Source organism: Microtus pennsylvanicus, chromosome 18, assembly GCF_037038515.1.
Source record: "Microtus pennsylvanicus isolate mMicPen1 chromosome 18, mMicPen1.hap1, whole genome shotgun sequence".
In the NCBI taxonomy this organism is placed as follows: Eukaryota; Metazoa; Chordata; class Mammalia; order Rodentia; family Cricetidae; genus Microtus; species Microtus pennsylvanicus.
The window spans coordinates 42,531,268-42,549,653 of record NC_134596.1 but is presented as its reverse complement, the minus strand read 5'-3'; the positions used below and the strand labels follow the sequence as shown (position 1 = coordinate 42,549,653).

The 18,386-nt window shown below is 53.0% G+C and overlaps 1 protein-coding gene across 1 annotated transcript in view; it reads right to left on the bottom strand.

Annotated features, from left to right (window-relative positions):
* Positions 1 to 1,486: 1,486 nt before the first annotated feature.
* The window catches only part of Chrdl2 (chordin like 2), a 28,543-nt gene continuing 11,643 nt past the window's right edge, over positions 1,487 to 18,386 (bottom strand). Inside the window, exons 3-11 of the mRNA XM_075952569.1 lie at positions 16,049 to 16,142; positions 14,541 to 14,683; positions 12,321 to 12,414; positions 10,911 to 10,966; positions 7,838 to 7,997; positions 6,895 to 7,089; positions 6,448 to 6,618; positions 2,363 to 2,455; positions 1,487 to 1,585 (exon numbers count right to left, since the gene is read on the bottom strand). Of these exons, the coding sequence (XP_075808684.1) occupies positions 1,506 to 1,585; positions 2,363 to 2,455; positions 6,448 to 6,618; positions 6,895 to 7,089; positions 7,838 to 7,997; positions 10,911 to 10,966; positions 12,321 to 12,414; positions 14,541 to 14,683; positions 16,049 to 16,142 (1,086 nt within the window). The 3' untranslated portion in view covers positions 1,487 to 1,505. The remainder of the gene's footprint in view (positions 1,586 to 2,362; positions 2,456 to 6,447; positions 6,619 to 6,894; positions 7,090 to 7,837; positions 7,998 to 10,910; positions 10,967 to 12,320; positions 12,415 to 14,540; positions 14,684 to 16,048; positions 16,143 to 18,386) is intronic.

Sequence of the window (18,386 nt, the reverse complement as noted above, 5' to 3'; positions counted from 1 at the left end):
TAGAAAGGACTGAAGCAAGGAAGGCTGGATGTATAAACAGTGCCCCCCACCCCCATGGGGGTAACCAGGCTTAGGGCACACATCACAGACTTCACATAAGCCTACTAAAGAAATCGGGGAGACAGCTTGTCCTGCCACATCAGGAAGAGTACACCGGGGACCCATTCCTGTCTGGAAACCTAGGACTGCAAAGTCTACCTGCAGCCCGGTAATGGGGAAGAGGGCTGGGGTGGGGCAAGGGGCAAGGGTGGAGCACTGGGAAAAGCTTTGCTGAAGAGACATCTTTAGCAAAGACTTCTGAGGAGATGCTCAGAGCCCACGCTATGAATGGCTGGGCTACTAGGTTTCTGAATTGCTCAGAACCCCTCCTTAGAGTTGCCAGATTTAAGTCCCTGTGGTGAGCAAGCTAGCCTGAATTAAGCTTATCCATTAGGAGGGACAAGTTTTTCTAACCCCAGACTCTCCAGCCTGTCCTTCCAGAACTGGCAATGGGAACTCAAGGAAGGTGATTCCTAGTCAAGGTGGCATTGGAGGCTGCTTAGATCTCCCAGATCTTGGGGACAGTGTGGTAGAAACCCAGGCTGCAGAGACAGCAGGGTGGGTTCTCTAGGTGGCCGCACACAGATGCAGTCAACAGGCCTCTGCCCACTGTCTCTTCACTGCCTTCAACCTGACCTGGATAGGGAGAGTGGAGAGCTGGGGCTGTGGATGGCTCAGCCTGGCTACCCTGTGAGGCTCTGGGGAAGACTGCCTTCCTCGAGCCTGGAGGCCTCTCCAGAGTCAGGGGGGCGAGGGCGGTAAATCCTACGTTGTTTGACGTAAATGAAGTCACAGGCCATAAAGCATATCTGACATCGCGAGCACTTACACACGTGGGCAGGATAAATGGTTGATTTGTCTTTCACTGCACGGGTTAGCCTCTGCAGACAACGGGCCAACTTGGCAATCTGACTGCAGTCTTGGATCCTTTTGGAGGTGAGGCCGCTCATGTGGCCGCAAGAATGGGGGGGGGGATGCTAGCCTGGAGTCAGAGTCCTGGCTTCCAGTTCTGGGACAGCTACTACCCCCTCTGTGCCTCCAGGTATGTTAGCTCCAACTTTCCTCCAAACTCAGGTTCCCTGAAGTAGGGCTGGCTGGCCACACAAGGCCCCAGGCCCCAGGGAAGGATTTTGAGGCTGCGATCACCACCACTTGGCTAACTAAGTTCCTCTCCTAGGCTCAGCCGATGTAACTGCTGGATGGGTGGAGGTGCTACCTGTAAAAGCAGCCTGCCAGGGGCCTAAGAGTAAGGGTACAAGGAGGCTGCAAGACCTGTTCATGTTGCTGACGGAAAGCTGAGGGCCCTCTGTACACCTTCTGACTTCAAGATGAAGGCCTCCATCTGCCTAGAATCGAGGAAGTGGGCGGTGGAGTCAACAGGCAAGGCTAGAGAGTAATGCAACCTCTTTATTAATATACAATAACAAAAACAATAAATCTCATATCTGCAACTGTTTAGGTCCTGGTTATAATGTCTTGGTCGCTTTGTCTGGGCTGGCTGTGACTTTCAGCTCTGGAGTCTGGGCTAGGAAGATGGTCCAGTAACCTGCGAGAAGAGAGGCAGAAGAGACAAGGGCTGTGTGTGACCGTGTTCACTCACAAGCATGTGTACAACAGTGACAGCAACTGGGATGTTAATGCCTGGGGCAGGGAAGACTTTGTGGGCTACGGTCAGCCCTGCATTTAAGGGCTGGGTTTCCTGACTCCATTCCTGTGGGTAATGTTTTATCTATTACCTGACCTGCTACTCCCCCTTTTCCAAAACCCCATCCAGGTCCATCTTCTTGAAGTAATGCAGATCAAATCAGAGAGTCAGGAAAAGTGGTTAGAAGGATCCTTTGTTGGGAAGTGACAGCCTAGAGCAGTGGTTCAACCTTCCTAATGCAGACCCTTTAATACAGTCGCTCATGTTGCGGTGACCCCACAACCATAAAATTATTTTGTTACTATTTCATAGCTGTAGTTTTGCCGCTGTTTTGAATGGTCATGTAAATACCTGATATGTGACCGATCCCCAAGGGAGGGTGACCCACAGGTTAAGAACCATTGGTCTAGAGGCATGGGAAGCAGCAGGGCTTGGGGGATCAGACCTGACCCTACCGAGCCAAGACAAGGCCAGCTGCTTAAGCTCACCTTCTCTCTCTCATTTAGGGATTGAGAAATCTCTGGCCCAGACACCCACTGGATTCCTATGCTGGGAACTGACGTCTGTGGCTGACAGCCCACCCCCTCTCCTGACACTAGCATCCTGGGAACTCCCCAAGAGGTCCTCTGCTTTGTCTCTGCTCCCCTCCTTGGCCCGATTCCTAGACCAAGGTCCCACCTTCATGGGTGCCAGTGAGTAACCGGAAGTTCTGAGCTTCTTTCTGGAAATCTTGCTTCCTGACTCTCTTGATTTGAACCAAGTGGAAGATTCCTGTGGGCAGACAAGACGTGAGCTAGGCAGATCGGATGGGGTGACAGCTCACAACTCCCTGCCTCCAGTCTGACCAGACACCAAATCTGCAGGGTCCCTGTCCTCCTCCTCAGTCACCACACGAGTGCCCTAGCCCCTCTTAACCAGAAATCCTAATGATGACCATTTGAAATGTGCTGGCATCTCTGACCGCCTGCCACCACCATCCTTTCCCCTCTTTTCTCTGCTGCTGCCGCCGTCCACATGCCTGCCCACAGTGAAGGGAACGAGGGGGAGGGGGGGAGGAGGGAGGAATGAGAGAGACAGTAAGAAAAGGTTGACCGTGTGGACCAGTCAAGCCTTCCTCTAGCGTACAGCATATGATAAAAATCCATAGCTGTGTTCATTCAGACATCACAGAACATGGAGCTATTGTGTCGTGAGTGTGGCCCAGCCCTAGCCAATACTTGAGGTGCTAGGAGGAAACCGAGCCTTTGCAAATTCCAGCCCTTTTGACATTGTTTTCTACACCCACTGTGCACAGCAAGTGAAGCAAGCGCCTGTCTACCAGGTCTTAGTGGGAAGGCTTCCCTGATCCTCCGTGAAGGGGATTTTAGCCGCCTCTATGCGGGACCTTGGGTTCTGTTTATCATTTTACCCGTTTCTTTTGAAAGGTGTCTATATGGGGTGGGGGGATATGTGTACACATGTATGTACATGAATGTGGAAGACAGACGACAGACAACCTTGGGTACCATCCTCAGTAACGTTGCCTTCATCCTTTGTGGCAGGGCTTTTCGTTGGCCTGGAGCTCACCAGGTAGGCTGGTGTGGCTGGGATCCTCCTGTCTCCACTTCCCTAGTGCTGTGATTACAAGTGTGTGCCATTACACCCGGCATTTTTACACGCCTTCCGGGGACTGAACTCAGGTTCTCATGCTTTTAAAGCAAGCCCTTTACCAACTGAGTTGTCTTCCCAGACCAATCCCCTTCCCCCCCATTTCTATGGTGCTGTCATTATGCCTATTCCTGCCTTCTCTCTCAGACTTGGAATTCTTGAGAACTTAACTCTCTGGGTTCTGAGCGTAAAACACGTAGGATATATTATTCCTTGGATAGAAGGATGGATGGGTGAATGTATGCATGCCTATGTGTATATATGAATAAAAACAGGTGTCCAGGAGGATGAATGAATGGATAGATGGGTAGATGGGTGTGGGGTGGGTGGATGGATGGGTGGCCGTGTGCATGTATATGTGTATGTATGAATGGATGGATGAGCAGATGGATGCATGCATGCCTATGTGTATGTATGAATGAACAGGGGCCAGGAGGATGAATGAATGGATAGATGGGTAGATGGGTATGGGGTGCATGTATATGTGTATGTATAAATGGATGGATAAATGGTATGGGGTAGGGATGAATAGATGAGTGTCTTGATGGCTGAATAGATGGATAGATAGATGGGTAGGTGGATGGAAAGATGTAAGGGTGATGGATAGACAGGTGTAGGGTGTCTGACTAGCTGAATAGATGGGTGTGGGTGGATGGATAAGTAGATGGGTAGACAAATATATATGTATCTAGTCCAGTGAGGCCCCAGGAGGAATGAAGTATTAATCTAATCATCTGGTATTTTCACTTCATGGGAAGCTATGCCCAGCACCATACATGGCATTGAAGCCCTAAGCGCATGGGTTGTGAGATGGCACTGGCTGTTACCCAGCCTCTGGCCAGAGAGAAAAAATGAATCCAGCAAGGCCTCAGCTAGGCCAGCACGACCTTGGGGGACACCAAGAACCAGATCTGTACCCAGGGATCACAGGGGAACCCCATGAAGGGGAATGGAAAACTCAAACATGGAGCCTATGTTTCAGGAACTGGGAAATAGCCAGCACTATCCTTGGAGCTCTGGCTTAGATGCCAAGATATAGCAAAGAGCTCCAAAGGCCCAGGGACCATATGAGTGGCAAGAAAGAACTTCTGTGGGATGAGGATGGGCCCTCCTGCATTGCTCACACAGAAAAAAACAAGGGAGGAGAGACGGGTGTGACAGATGGGAGGAACCCTCCACCATGGTCTGCAGGGCATATGGAGAAGAAGATGCTTTGGGGACTGGGGTCTCAAATGTGCCTTGCCGTTTTGAAAGGCCATGTCACGTTTGAGCTCAGATGAGCTCGTGGACCCCTAGGTGGAGCTGGTGCTGCTGAGTGAGTTCCAGGCACTAGGCCAGTCCAGATCACAGTGAAGCCAAACTTCTCTGGACCAAGATGTTCTGGGCACCTGCACGGGGGGTGGGGCAGGGATCAGGGACCATCAGGAGGTTAGGGGAAGTTCTTTGAGGCCCCTGAAGTCTACTCTACCAGGAAAGTCCAGAATCTCACAGCCCTGGGCTGGTCCTAGATGGAGTGGCCTTGCAGCAGGTTCAGTGGCCACTGCTCACTTGTTTCCATCCCTCCGAGGGAGGAAACTGCAGTCCTGATAGTGAGCCCTGGGTGAGACCGTCTGGGGCAGGGAGGGAATCGTGGAACATTTAGGTGACCCAGGGGGGCAGGAAATGGGGAGCACTGCTAGGGACAGGACAGTAGGGCCTCGCATGGTGGGGCTGAAGTACCCCCTCATTTCTCTAATGCTGGGTCTGGTGATGATGAGACGGGAAGTCAGTCCCCTCTCCAGTCTCTCTGTGTCATTCTGGCCCTCCTGGTCTTTCTCAGGCACGTCCCTCAGGCTTTGGCAAGTCCATGTTGTCTTCCAGACCGAGTCTGCCCTTCCTTCCTTTGACTGGGTCTACGTAGCCCAGGACGTTCTCAGACAGTGACCTTGAAAGTCTGATTCCACTTCTGGTGTCTGCCACAGTGTCTGGTTTATACTGTTCTGAGAATTGAACTCAGGGCTTCCTGTGTCCAAGGCGAGCATTCTGGTGACTAAGCTACACCCTAGTCTTCCAGACTTAGTTTTCTTACCTAGAAAATGAGACCGGAAGGTGCTTACATACCATGAAGATGCTTGTGAGGATTAAATGGGGTACTTTGCACCTGGTGTCTGTAGCATGCAGATCACAGAGCACCAGGGCTGCTGTTCTCCTACTTGCAAAGTCTCTGTGGCTTCTCCAAGGCCCCGGGCTTCCCTCTGTTGCAAAGGTCTACCCTCCAGGAAGCCTTCCTATAAGCAACTGTTGCAAGGATGGGGGCTTACTGCTTTCTGCTGTCCCAGCACCTGCTGTGTGGGTGGTCTGAGAGCTAGCTGTAGCCAGCACCAGTCTGGGAAACAGTGTGATCTGTAGGTACAGAACAACGGCAAGAATCCCTCCTTCTGCCTCTCCCATGGTCCTCTCCACACCTTCCTCTCACCATAGGAAGGCTGTGAGGATGACAAGTGTGTCCCCTTACTGAACAGAAGCCCACCTCTGCCATTCTAACCAGCTGGTGTGGTAGGAGGAGATGGATATTTTTGCCACATTCCATAGGTCAGGAATTATCCCAAAGCATCTTTCCCTGGTTCACAGAAGAGAGCACTGAGGTCCAGAGAGGTTAAGTGACTGCCTGAGGTCATTGAGAAGAGGCAGGATTTGAAGTAGCAGAGGTGAGATTTGAGCCCAGGTCTGCCTGGTTGCGTAGCCTCTGCTTATGGTCTGACCTCTGCAGTCATTCAGAGAAAAGCTGTTTCCTCTGGCAGGGCAGCCCACCCGCTGAATCTTCTTTTCTCCAGGCTTTGGATCATGGTCCAACACTTCAATCTCACCATGTAGAGTTTATGATTTGAAGGCCGGCTCCTCAAAGGGTGCAGTAACCCTCCCTGACCAGGAGGGGGAACCATTCAGAGACCTTGGCGAGCTTATCAGAGCTATCAGAAATTGCAGAGGAGCAGAAATGGGAATGAAATTAGGGGTTCTTACTCCTGGAATGATGCTGAGGCATCTGATCAGGAAAACCTCCTTAAGGCCCCTATTGGTTCTGAGGGCAGGAAGGTACCAGAGGAATACAAAGCTGGGAGCAGGAGCTGGCCACGCACCTTTTACTAGCTTCCAGATGTAGGTCTCCACCTGGTCAGAGGCTTCATGCTCCAGGACAAAGTGGTGCAGACCGTCTGGGCTTGGAGAGACCAACGTGTACACAGACACCTGGCCTGGCACCTTGGGACACTTGGTGGAAATGACCTCACTGTGGTCGGCATCTGCCTCATCTAAAAGAGAAAAAAAAAGTTTGATGTATTCAACCAACATTGACTATTTCCAAAATGTCCCATGTTCTAATACTTCATGGCTTCAAAGAATGCAAAACATCATTTGACTTCACATCTATGTCAGGAACCTCTGAGGTTCCCACTGACATGCTAGGTGGTTCCACGTAGCCTGGTATTTTCTGTGTCTGTGCTTCTAGCAATCTGGGCGCCTGTAAACTGCTCCTCCGCCCCAGTACCTATGGCCAGTGCCTCCCCTGCCTTCAGCACCCCTCCTACCTGGGCAGATCTTGCAACACTTCCCAGCCATCTTCTTGGGTTGACTGCAGGGATATTGGGTGGGGCAGGTCACACGATGGCAATCCTGCTCGCCATCCACACAGGTGCACAGGATGCAGGGCATGGGGCCGAAGGAGAGCACAGTAGGGTGCCACACCTCCCCGTGGGAGTATGTCTTCCCGTTGTGGGTGCAGGCTGTAACATGGAGATCAGGGAGGAGGCAGGGAGGGTGAGTGCCCCAAAAGGTAGAGGGTGCCAAGTGCACACCAGCTACATTGCCTGCAAAATGCTAGCCAGGAAACAAAATCTGTACCAACCCCAACATCCCTCAGGGCTGAGCCCTCCCCTGGCCTCTGAGGTTCTTCTGGTGGGGAAAGGAGAGTGCTGGCCTGACAATCAGAGAGCCAAGGACAACTCTCACACCTGGCATGGGCGCTCTAGCAGGTTCACTTCCCTCCCCTCTCTGCCGGCCTCGGAGGCCTACTGGGAACCCCTGTTTTCTCCTTCTGCAGCCAATGCTCCTTCCCTGTCCCCACTGTCACCCTGCAGACCAGCTCTGCCCCTCCTTATTTGACAGTCTTGTCTTCAGCCCTGTGTCTGGGAGCTCACTGGGGCAGAGCCTAGGATGGACTCTGTTCTTTCTCCTCCACTTCTCAATAAAGACATAATAGAAGCTCAGTAAGATACTGTTACTTAGGAGGCTGAGATGGGAGGGTCTGAAGTTCAAGGCCACTGATTCTTTCCCTGATCCAGTACTTGGGCACCTCAGTGTTCTCATCTGCTAAATGGGAATTAGGGTCCATAATCTTCAGGGGTACATTTAGTTGTGTTTGGTTTTGAGTTTAAGCTCACGGTCAGACTGAGATTGGAGAACCAGAGTAGGGGGTGCAGGAAGGAGGGGTCCCTACCCCATCAGCAGATGGGAGGAGGGTCCTAGACTCACCTTTCTTATGCTTCTCCTTCAGAATAATCTTGACAGTGGTGCTACCCGTTCCCATGGGTTGGAAGTAGCGAGGGATGAAGCCCAGAGGGAAACTGAGGCTTGTCGGTGCTGGAGTGCTGGGAACTCCCCTCTTTCCCTCCTCCGAGTGCGGATCCTGTCTCTGCAACCAGCAGGCAGGGTGTCTGAGTGGGATGTGCCACAGTGAGAGAGGGGGGAGGGAAGGAGGGAGGGAAGAAAATAGGGAGAGGAAAGGAGAGGGAAAGGGGAAGGGAGAGAGAGGGGGGGGAGAGAGAGGGAGAGGGAAAGGGAGAAGAACGGGGAGAGAGAGAGAAAGAGGGAGAGAGAGAGCAGGATCTGCGTGGGTTTCACACAGAACCATCTGGGTGAGAGAGAAGACATTCTCAGACTAATCAATGAACACACTGACAAGGATTTGGCAAACCAGCCTCCACCAGAGCCTTCTCCAGACCTTGGGGCTGCTGTAGATGTGCAGGAAGAGCAATATGGGATCAGGAATAGAGACAACTTATTGCTTAGGAAAATTCAGATGATGAGACAACAGAGTGGGCCTCTGAAGATCCCAGGAAGTTCTAGGTCTTATTCCCACCCTCTGCCCTCACTCCCAGACCCTATTCCCACCCTCTGCCCTCACTCCCAGACCCTATTCCCACCCCCTGCCCTCACTCCCAGACCCTATTCCCACCCTCTGCCCTCACTCCCAGACCCTATTCCCACCCCCTGCCCTCACTCCCAGACCCTATTCCCACCCCCTGCCCTCACTCCCAGACCCTATTCCCACCCCCTGCCCTCACTCCCAGACCCTATTCCCACCCTCTGCCCTCACTCCCAGACCCTATTCCCACCCCCTGCCCTCACTCCCAGACCCTATTCCCACCCCCTGCCCTCACTCCCAGACCCTATTCCCACCCTCTGCCCTCACTCCCAGACCCTATTCCCACCCTCTGCCCTCACTCCCAGACTCTATTCCCACCCCCTGCCCTCACTCCCAGACCCTATTCCCACCCCCTGCCCTCACTCCCAGACCCTATTCCCACCCCCTGCCCTCACTCCCAGACCCTATTCCCACCCTCTGCCCTCACTCCCAGACCCTATTCCCACCCTCTGCCCTCACTCCCAGACCCTATTCCCACCCCCTGCCCTCACTCCCAGACCCTATTCCCACCCTCTGCCCTCACTCCCAGACCCTATTCCCACCCTCTGCCCTCACTCCCAGACTCTATTCCCACCCCCTGCCCTCACTCCCAGACCCTATTCCCACCCCCTGCCCTCACTCCCAGACCCTATTCCCACCCCCTGCCCTCACTCCCAGACCCTATTCCCACCCCCTGCCCTCACTCCCAGACTCTATTCCCACCCCCTGCCCTCACTCCCAGACCCTATTCCCACCCTCTGCTCTCACTCCCAGACCCTATTCCCACCCCCTGCCCTCACTCCCAGACCCTATTCCCACCCCCTGCCCTCACTCCCAGACCCTATTCCCACCCTCTGCCCTCACTCCCAGACCCTATTCCCACCCCCTGCCCTCACTCCCAGACCCTATTCCCACCCTCTGCCCTCACTCCCAGACCCTATTCCCACCCCCTGCCCTCACTCCCAGACCCTATTCCCACCCCCTGCCCTCACTCCCAGACCCTATTCCCACCCCCTGCCCTCACTCCCAGACCCTATTCCCACCCCCTGCCCTCACTCCCAGACCCTATTCCCACCCTCTGCCCTCACTCCCAGACCCTATTCCCACCCCCTGCCCTCACTCCCAGACCCTATTCCCACCCCCTGCCCTCACTCCCAGACCCTATTCCCACCCTCTGCCCTCACTCCCAGACCCTATTCCCACCCCCTGCCCTCACTCCCAGACCCTATTCCCACCCTCTGCCCTCACTCCCAGGTTCTACTCCCACCCCCTGCCCCTCCACACCAGATCTAGTAGGGCTAGAGAATTAAGTGAGGGTGGGGATGGCAGCTTATGGGGCAGGTTCTCTGCAGCTCAGTTTGGGGACTGGGCTCCAGGTCACAGAACGGGAATGGCAGGGCTGGGCGTGAAACAAAAGAGCAAGAAGAGCCTGTTCTTTCTCTCGACGTCCATGAGCCGCTTACCCTGCCTTCTACAATCTGCTCCCACTCCGCACTGTCTCTTTCATGGCCCAGAGACAGTCTGCAGAATAGAAACACCCCAGGCCCCAGTGCAGGCCTGAGCCCAGAAGATGCTGGCTCAGTGGAGAGGAGGCAAGAAGGACTTGAAGGAGGCAAGCTCCAGTTGCAGCTCCCGACTGGTCCAAGCCCAGGTCACTCAGTTAGTGTGAAAAGAGCGGCTCAGGGTCTCCACTAACCTGCAGGCCCCACACACTGCCTTCTAGGGACAAGCGGGAAGGAGGTGATCAAAAGGCTCAGGTTTGTGTGCCCTCCTGAGAAATCAGCCTGGCAAAGGCACATAGATGCCTTGGCTGGGCAGGAAAGGTCAGAAGTCCAGCTTGGGCTGTCCTAGGCTCCTGGAGTCCATGCTGAAAGAATAGGAGTTTTCACCAAGGAACTGTAGGGGACCTGCGTCAGGCTGTGGTCACTCTCCTGTCTCAGACCTCAGAGATCTGGGAAGCCTGGGCCATCTGAATTCTAGGCAAGATTGGCAGGAGCCAGGATGGAGGTGAGAGCAGAAAGGCAGATCCCTGGCAAAGACACCGCGTCCTAGAAATGAGGCCCAGAAGCACGGACCAAGCCAGAGGCCATTCCTCAGCGGCTTGGGTTGATCGGACACACAGAGGCTGTGGATAGAACAGTGCCAGCCAGATTCCCCAGAGGCAAATGAGGGAGTCTGGGGTTTACCCTGCTTTGTGTGGCAAGCTGTTCCCTTGTGACCCGTCAGCCATAATAGGGGCCCTAATGACAGGTAGGGAGAGAGGCTGGAACTTGGAGGTGCCAATGTAGCTGACCCAGAGTGAAGCTCTCAGGCCTTGGAGTTAGGGTGGGCAGGTAGCCAGTGCTGAGGGTCACGCAGGCTTTTGGCCTGGGACTGCAGCATCTCTCCCCACCAGGTCTGCACACCTGTGTGCACACTTACCTCTCCAGGCTGCAACTGCGCCAAATCTCCTTCAGTGGAACTCTCACTTGTCTTGTCTGCAAAGGAAATGGGGTCACCCTGGTGGCCATGGCACCAAAGCCTCCATCCATAGCTCTGCCTTCCTAAAAGCCACACCTGTAGACCTAACCTACAGGTTACCTTAGAGGGGCCCAAACGTCTCTATGCAGCTTGTCTTTGTTGTTACTGAGTTATCAGACATCTCCACAGCCAGGATGCTTCCTCAGTTCCCCAACACTGACCGAGTCACTCCAGAGACCCAACTGCTCAGCTACGTCAGAGCATCTTACATAGGCTACTTAAAAGTCATGACACATTTCCAGGGCTCTACTGTCTAGTCCCTCTGCTGCCAGGGGAACCCCGAGGCCACTTCTAGCTGCTATTTTTGGGGAACCAGTACACAGAGAGAGCCCTGAAGCTTCCTGAAGCTTGGCGCCACTCTCTTTCTCAAGCCCTTGCTTCATTCACTACACCCGTGATCTGGTTTGTCTTGAATGTTCCTGCTTCAGAGAGGCAGGGAGTAGAATCAGGCTGCCTGCTAGAGTTGCTGAGCCAGCCTCCCTGCTCACCTCCCAGCTGACATGGACACTTCTGCCCCCAGAAGCCAGTTGCCCTCAGCTTTACCCCAGCAGTGCCTCCAATCCATGTCCCCTGTCAAGCCCCCCCCCCTGCCTGCTGCTCCCAGGGCTGCCCAATACCCACACTGCAGAAGTGAGGGGCTTTAATGAGGGCTATTGATGTGAGCATTGGCTGATGGGAGTTGACAAGGCGGGAGAATAAACTTTTCCCTCTGCTTCTCTCACCCCCAGACTTTTACTTTGCTTTGCCTGTGCTTCCTGGTACTGAAGTGACCGAATAGGTATAGCACAATGTTACGCATGGGTCCTGCTTTCTGGGACATCCATGCCAAGCCATCACCTCCCTGTAGGACAGGAGTGTCTACTTCATGCTGGTTGTCCCTGCCTCTTCCTGCAGGTCCACAAAGGGGGATGATGTGGGACCCTGGCAGACTTCAGAGTCACAGTTCCAGTTAATTGCTGGGATAAAACACTCTCACCAAAAACAATTTAGGGAAAGAAAGGGCTTATTTCAGCTCATAAGTTACAGTGCTTCAGCGAGGGAAATCAATACAGGAGCTCAAGTGGGAAGTGGAAGGAGAAACCGTGGGAGAACACTGCCTGCTGGCTTGCTTAACTTAGCTAGCCCAGGAGGGACCACTTGCCTAGGGGATGGTGCTGCCCATAGTGAGCTGACCCTCCTACATCAATTAACAAGACAATTTCCCATAGATACCCCACCAGACAGTGTGCTATAGGCAATCCCTCAGTTAAGGCTTTCCTCCCTGAGGGCTGTAGGCTGTATCAAGTTGACAAAGCTCACTGTGACACTCACCTTTGCGGGTCTGACAGCAGGAGTCAGGCAGAGGGAGTGGAGTGGGGCAGCCAGGTTCAGGGCAGGTCATGAGACCGCAGTAGGTGTGTCCTTCCTGACAGACAGAATACACCAGACTGGAAATGAACTCTGTTGAAGAACAACCTTGGGCCCCAGGAGAGCCTCTTTCCCTGGGCACAAACAGCCTTGAGGTCACCCCTGAAGTAGAGGATGGAGGGAAGGGGTGTGTGGTTCCTGAGCAAGGTAAGTCAGCTCAGGAGTTTCCCCTTGACCTCCTTTTCCCTCTCCAAGCCCTGAAGAGAACTTAATCACCATGATTCCCTCAGCTCTCACAGCCACCTGTGAGATGGGTGTCAAGATGAGGGGGGACCCGGGAAAGAGGGGAGAACTGTGTCATCCAGTCAAAGAGAAAGAGTAGAAGGAAGCAGAGCCCAGGCTTTGGGCTTTTCCTACTGAAATCGGTATCTTTCTCCTGGGCCTGCATCAGGGACCCAGCAAGGGACAGGACTACATGGGTGACTCCTAGGCTTATAACGGTCTTGCAGAAAACCATTGACCTTGAACTTCAAGACCCACTCTCAAAGGTGAGACTCCAGGATGTAGGAGCCTCAAGGAGGCAGGAGGCTAGGCACCTTTGGAGAAGTCTTCTCTCGAGTTTCACCTTCTATGAAAGGCAGTGAACACACTCATTTGGGTTGTGAAGATCAGCTGTGAGTGTGACTGGGAAAAGCTGCTGTAAGACCCTGTGTTCCTGTAGTCTGAGAGGTAAGGATCCTGCCCCAGAGGGGAGGTCAGAACACAAGCCAGAGCCATAAACAGGGATGAGGTGAAAGAGGTGAGCAGAGCCTCCAGAAAGGATGGGCAAAGGGACCGCTAGAGCATCCTCTCATCCACCACCACTTCTGCATCCTCCCACAGCCTGGTCCTAATGCAGGACTCCCCTTTACGGGAAGCAGCACCCTACTAAGAAAAGAACACGGACTTTGGGAGTCAGAGAGGTCTGGGTCTAGATTTTGACCATGTTGACCACGCAGCCATAAGCAAGCTATTTTACTGCTCCGAGTTCTTGTTGCTTATCAGAACAGGATGTACTAAGTTAGATTTGGTTTATGGTTGGTGTCCTGTCTGTGGTGAACAGATGTTCGTCCAAGTCTCTTCAGGAAAAGTCACACAAGGCCAGGGCCGAGCTGAGTTTATGCACAGCTCACTGAGGCTAAAGATCACCGCAACGGACTCCCCGAAGGAGTCAGGGGAGGTTTGGTGATAGGGAGTTAGGAGAAAGGGAAGCCGAGCCTGGAGTTGGAGGGACAGCATGCATGACAGGAAGGGAGCGGCAGGACTCTCCCAAGCAAGAAGATGAAGACTTCCTCAGGCAGGACATGCTGGCTTCACTCTGTTCCCAGTTACAGGGCTGCCAACCCTGCTGTCCCTAGGCCTAGGCCACGGGCAGGGAGAGCCTAGGCACTTTAGACTAAACCCCATCTGTGTCCCAAGACTGTTGAATGGTCTTCCTCCTTCCCTCCCTCCCTCCCCTCTCTCCCTTCTTTCATATTTCCCTCCCTCCCTCCCTTCCCTCCCTCCCTCCCTTCCCTCCCTTCCCTCCCTCCCTCCCTTCCCTCCCTCCTTTTCTCCCTCCCTCCTTTCCCCCTCCCTTCTTTCCTTCCTCCTTCCCCCTCCCTTTCTTCCTTCCTTCTTCCCTCCCTCCCTCCCTTCTTTCCTTCCTTCCTCCCTTTCTTCTTTCCTTCCTCCTTCCCCCTCCCTCCCTTCCTCCCTTCTTTCCTTCCTCCTTCCCTCCCTTCCTTCTTTCCTTCCTCCTTTCCCCCTCCCTTTCTTCCTTCCTCCCTCCCTCATTTCCCTCCCTCCCTTCCTCCCTCTCTCCCTTCCCTCCCTTCCTTCATCATTCTGCAATAGCCACTGGCATCTTCTACATGCCAGGTCCTGGACATTGAGCAAGAGAAGACACAGAAAAAAGATGGGCACATTCCCTCCCCTCAAAGGGGTACAGTGTTCACTGGGGGAAGCAGACATGAGCTACTCTCATTATTTGGGAATCAGGTGTGAAACCCAGAGAAAGGTCACCTCAACAAACTAGGGGCAGGGCATTGTGGACCCTGGGTGTTCCCTTCCCCGTCAACCTTTCTTATTCTCGCTTAATGGCCCACCCCATCCCTCTCTGTAGGAGAGACACTGGCTTGGGCCAGAGACTGTAGAAGGTCTTACAATACAGCTACAGAGGACACACTGGCTGGACAGGAGGGTGGGGACCAGCTCCTGCGCACTGAAGATCTCTCCGTGTTGGTATGTGGTCTCGTTGAGCCGGCAGGACTTTAGGGGAACCCGAAGCCCAGAGGGAACATGAGGATCTGCAGGTGGGAGAGAAGGGGAAGAAGGAAATGAAATTTCATAGATTTAAGATTTTTTCCAGAATTAGAAAGACCACCTTTCTGAAGATTTTGTGTTCTCTCTCTCTCTCTCTCTCTCTCTCTCTCTCTCTCTCTCTCTCTCCCTCTCTCCCTCTCCCCCTCTCCCCCCCCCCCTTGGCATTACTAAGGTCTGGCCTAAGAGTTCCCCCTGATACTTACATCTGACCACATGCCTCCCTCCACTGCAGCCCAGCCACCTTTCAGTGTCTGAGGCCCATGAGTGTGGCCCAAGAGACAGGGTTGGAGAACACCGAATTCCCACCCTCGCAGAGTTACTCTTACAGGATCAGGTGTGATGCTCTCCACCATCCAGGTGCTTGGAATAAACTTTCGTCATTCAGTGGCCACCAAGGCCAATATCTACTCCTCATTCTGCTGGCGGAGGGATGGTTACCCGTCCTGGGACACCCTTCTCATTCCCTCACAATACCTTCACTAAGACCCTAGGCCAAAATCAGGAACAGAGTGATGACCAAGGCTTGGCCCTGCCACCTACAGGTTCACAATCTGAGGTAGAGAAAGACACCATGCATGCATGCATACAGGGGCCAGCCAGCCCCAAGTCCTTCATCTTCATTTTCTCCCCTTACTTCTGCATAACCAGAGGGACTGGAGCCCAAATGTGGCGTCAGCATGCCAAGTCATTCTAGTCTCCTTCAGCCAGTTTCTACTCTTTCTTTCTTTAACTTTACATTTTTTAAATATTTATTCATTATGTATACAATATTCTGTGTGTATGTCTGCAGGCCAGAAGAGGGCACCAGACCCCATTACAGATGGTTGTGAGCCACCATGTGGTTGCTGGGAATTGAACTCAGAATCTTTGGGAGAGCAGGTAATGTTCTTAACCACTGAGCCATCTCTCCAGCCCCCTTAACTTTACATTTTTATTACATTTTTTTTATTCTGGGGGAAGGGGTGCAAGCTTTGGCATGTGATTGACAGACAGAGGATAAACTTCTGAGTTGATTTTTCTCCTCCTACCATGTGGGTCCCAGGGACTGGACTTAGGTTTTCATCTTGGGGAGCTCAGGTTCCCCTGCCTGCTGAGCCATTTTATCTACCCAATTTCTACTCTGCCTGCTTTTGTCTCCTGCAATGTGCATCAGTTTTGGGGCTAGAAGTCTGCTACCCTCGCCTGCTTGGGGGTCCAGAACGTGTCCACCTAGCTTCTGTAAGGTCCCACACATCTGATGGACGGGGTCTCTCTTTTCCTTATGGAGGCTTCTCTCAGTCAGGGGCTTACAGCAGGAGTGAACCGGTCTGTGTGGAGCTCAGGGCCATGGTAGGAAAAGAGCTACTTACCCACACACCTGGGGCAGCACTGCTGCGGCTCCACCACAGGTTGTGAGCAGCGGAGGGGCGGGCAGCGGAGGCGGTAACAATTCACGTGGCCGCTCTGAAACAGACACGTGGTCACTGCCTACATCTACAGGGGTCCTCGCCCCAAACATCCACCCCGACTGCAGAACCCCGCTTTCTCTTCAGCCTCTGTATAATAGAATCCAAAACAAACTCAATGAGCCCATCCCGACTTTGCCACCAAGCGACCCCACTTAGCCTACTCATCTGCATACTTCATCCATGCAGAGGACGGACCTGTCATGGGTTTGCATAGACCTCATGACCCCTTTGTGGGTATGAGAAATAGAAATAAAAGCCTTGAGGTATCTGGGCATTGATCTTGGTCCTCTGTCCAGGCTCTTTTTAACTCTAAGATGTTTTTCTTACAGTACTGACCCTGAGCTTTGTGTTCATAGGAGAGCTATAACATAAGAGGACAGTGACCAAGACAGGACGGGTTCTTTATCATCCAAGTCTCCAAGAGGTCTGGGGAACCCTGGACAGACCCCCTGGGCTTGGCACCATAGAAGGAGGGATCTGAAGTTTTTTCAAGTCATCCAGTTCAGCAGGTGAAAAAGAATGAGACAAACACATAACAAGAAATGAACAGAGGCTAAGATGGAGGCCGTAGCCCCTAGCAGAGGTTTCCCAGAGCTCCAGGCTGTCTCTCAGCCCTTCCTCAGCGTCCTCACACCTTCTTGTTCTTGCCCCTGTGCCAGACTCATTGTGATGTATGTTTGCATCTGTCTTTCCTGTTCAGCCATGAACTCCAAAGCGTGGTTGGCATGGGGTCTGACTCCACTATAATCTACAAGGGTGAGCCAGTGGTGACCTGGTGAGTCAGGTCAGTCATGGAGGCTCTCAAATCAATGGTTCCAGCATTGATCAAACCCTAACTTGACCAAGTGGGCTCCAGCTCTCTAGTGTGTCTTTTATCCCCTCTGCCCAGCAGGGCCTATGGACAGAACTTCTCCCAGAGACAGTCTCTTCCACCAAGGAAGATCCTAGACTGCTCAAGTCTCTCTGGAGTCCCTGCTTCCCAAGACGGCCAGAGAGAATGCTAAGGACTGGTCAGAAATGGCTTGAGTTTCAACAGTGACCTCACCTGTGAAGCTCAATCAACCTCAAGAGGGTAAACTGAGGCCTAGGTGAGAAGCTAGGTGAATTTGAGGGATGTGTGATCTAAAGAGCTAGAATCTTTCTCTTGACTCTTGCTGAAATGTGAACGGCAGGCAGTAGTGGATCAGGTGGGGGGACAGCCTGGCCTAAAAGGGCACAGACATGGCAAGAGGCAGGGCTCTTTGTGGCCAGAGGGATCTTCTTTTTAAGGTCAGATCCACCGTTTTTGGAGTGGCTGTGTAAATATAGATGACCTCACATCCTGTCCTTAATAATAGCCTGAGAGACACTAGCATCCATACAGGGTGCGAAGAATCTCCCAGAGGCTGCCTGAGACCACACAGCAGCTGACCACCATCACCAGGGTCCATGCCTGCCTGGGATGCTGAGACATCTTGAGTGCTTATGCTGGGCATAGACACACAACCAGGATAAGGGACAGTCTATCTGTCCTCAGAAGCCTGCTTCTTAGTGGCTGGAGGTGGACCATAGGACATTGAGAGGCAGGGCAAGCTAACTTCAGGTGTTATGTTTATGGTCATGACCAAACCAGGTGATGTGATTAGAAGACAGATCCAGAGACTGTGTGAGAAACCTTCCTAATGAGGTGATAGCTTCACTGTGAACCAGGAAGGGAAAAGCTGCCATCCCTGAAATTAGAGGAAGACTATTGGGAGGGAATAGAGGGAATGTACCAAATGTTGGAGGTTCAGACTGGTGTGGTTGCAGCAGGGTGCGAGGATGTGGAGTTGGAAGATCAGGAGAGTGTTGGTATTGTGGAACTGCTAGAGGGCTGGGCTGGTAGAGTGCTTGCCTAGCATGCACGAAGCCCTGCGTTCGATTCCTACCACCCCATGAAGTAGGCACAGCGGCACACGCCAATGACCCCAGCACCATCAAGGTAGAGGCAGAAGGATCAGAAGTTCTAGATCATCCTCAGATAACTTGAGGTTAGCCTAGGCTACGCGAGACCCTATCCAAATATAAGTGATTGGATGGTTTTAAGGGGGGAAGAAACACCATAGTTCTGGGTTCAGGAAAGGCCATGTGAGCTGCTTCGTGGAGAATGGGTTTTGAGAGGGGCAGTAGAAAGGCCTGCTGGTGGGCTGATGCAGTGGTCCCGATGAGAGATGAAGACGGTGAAGAGGGGCAATGGGGAGAGAGCGGGAGGCATTCAGAC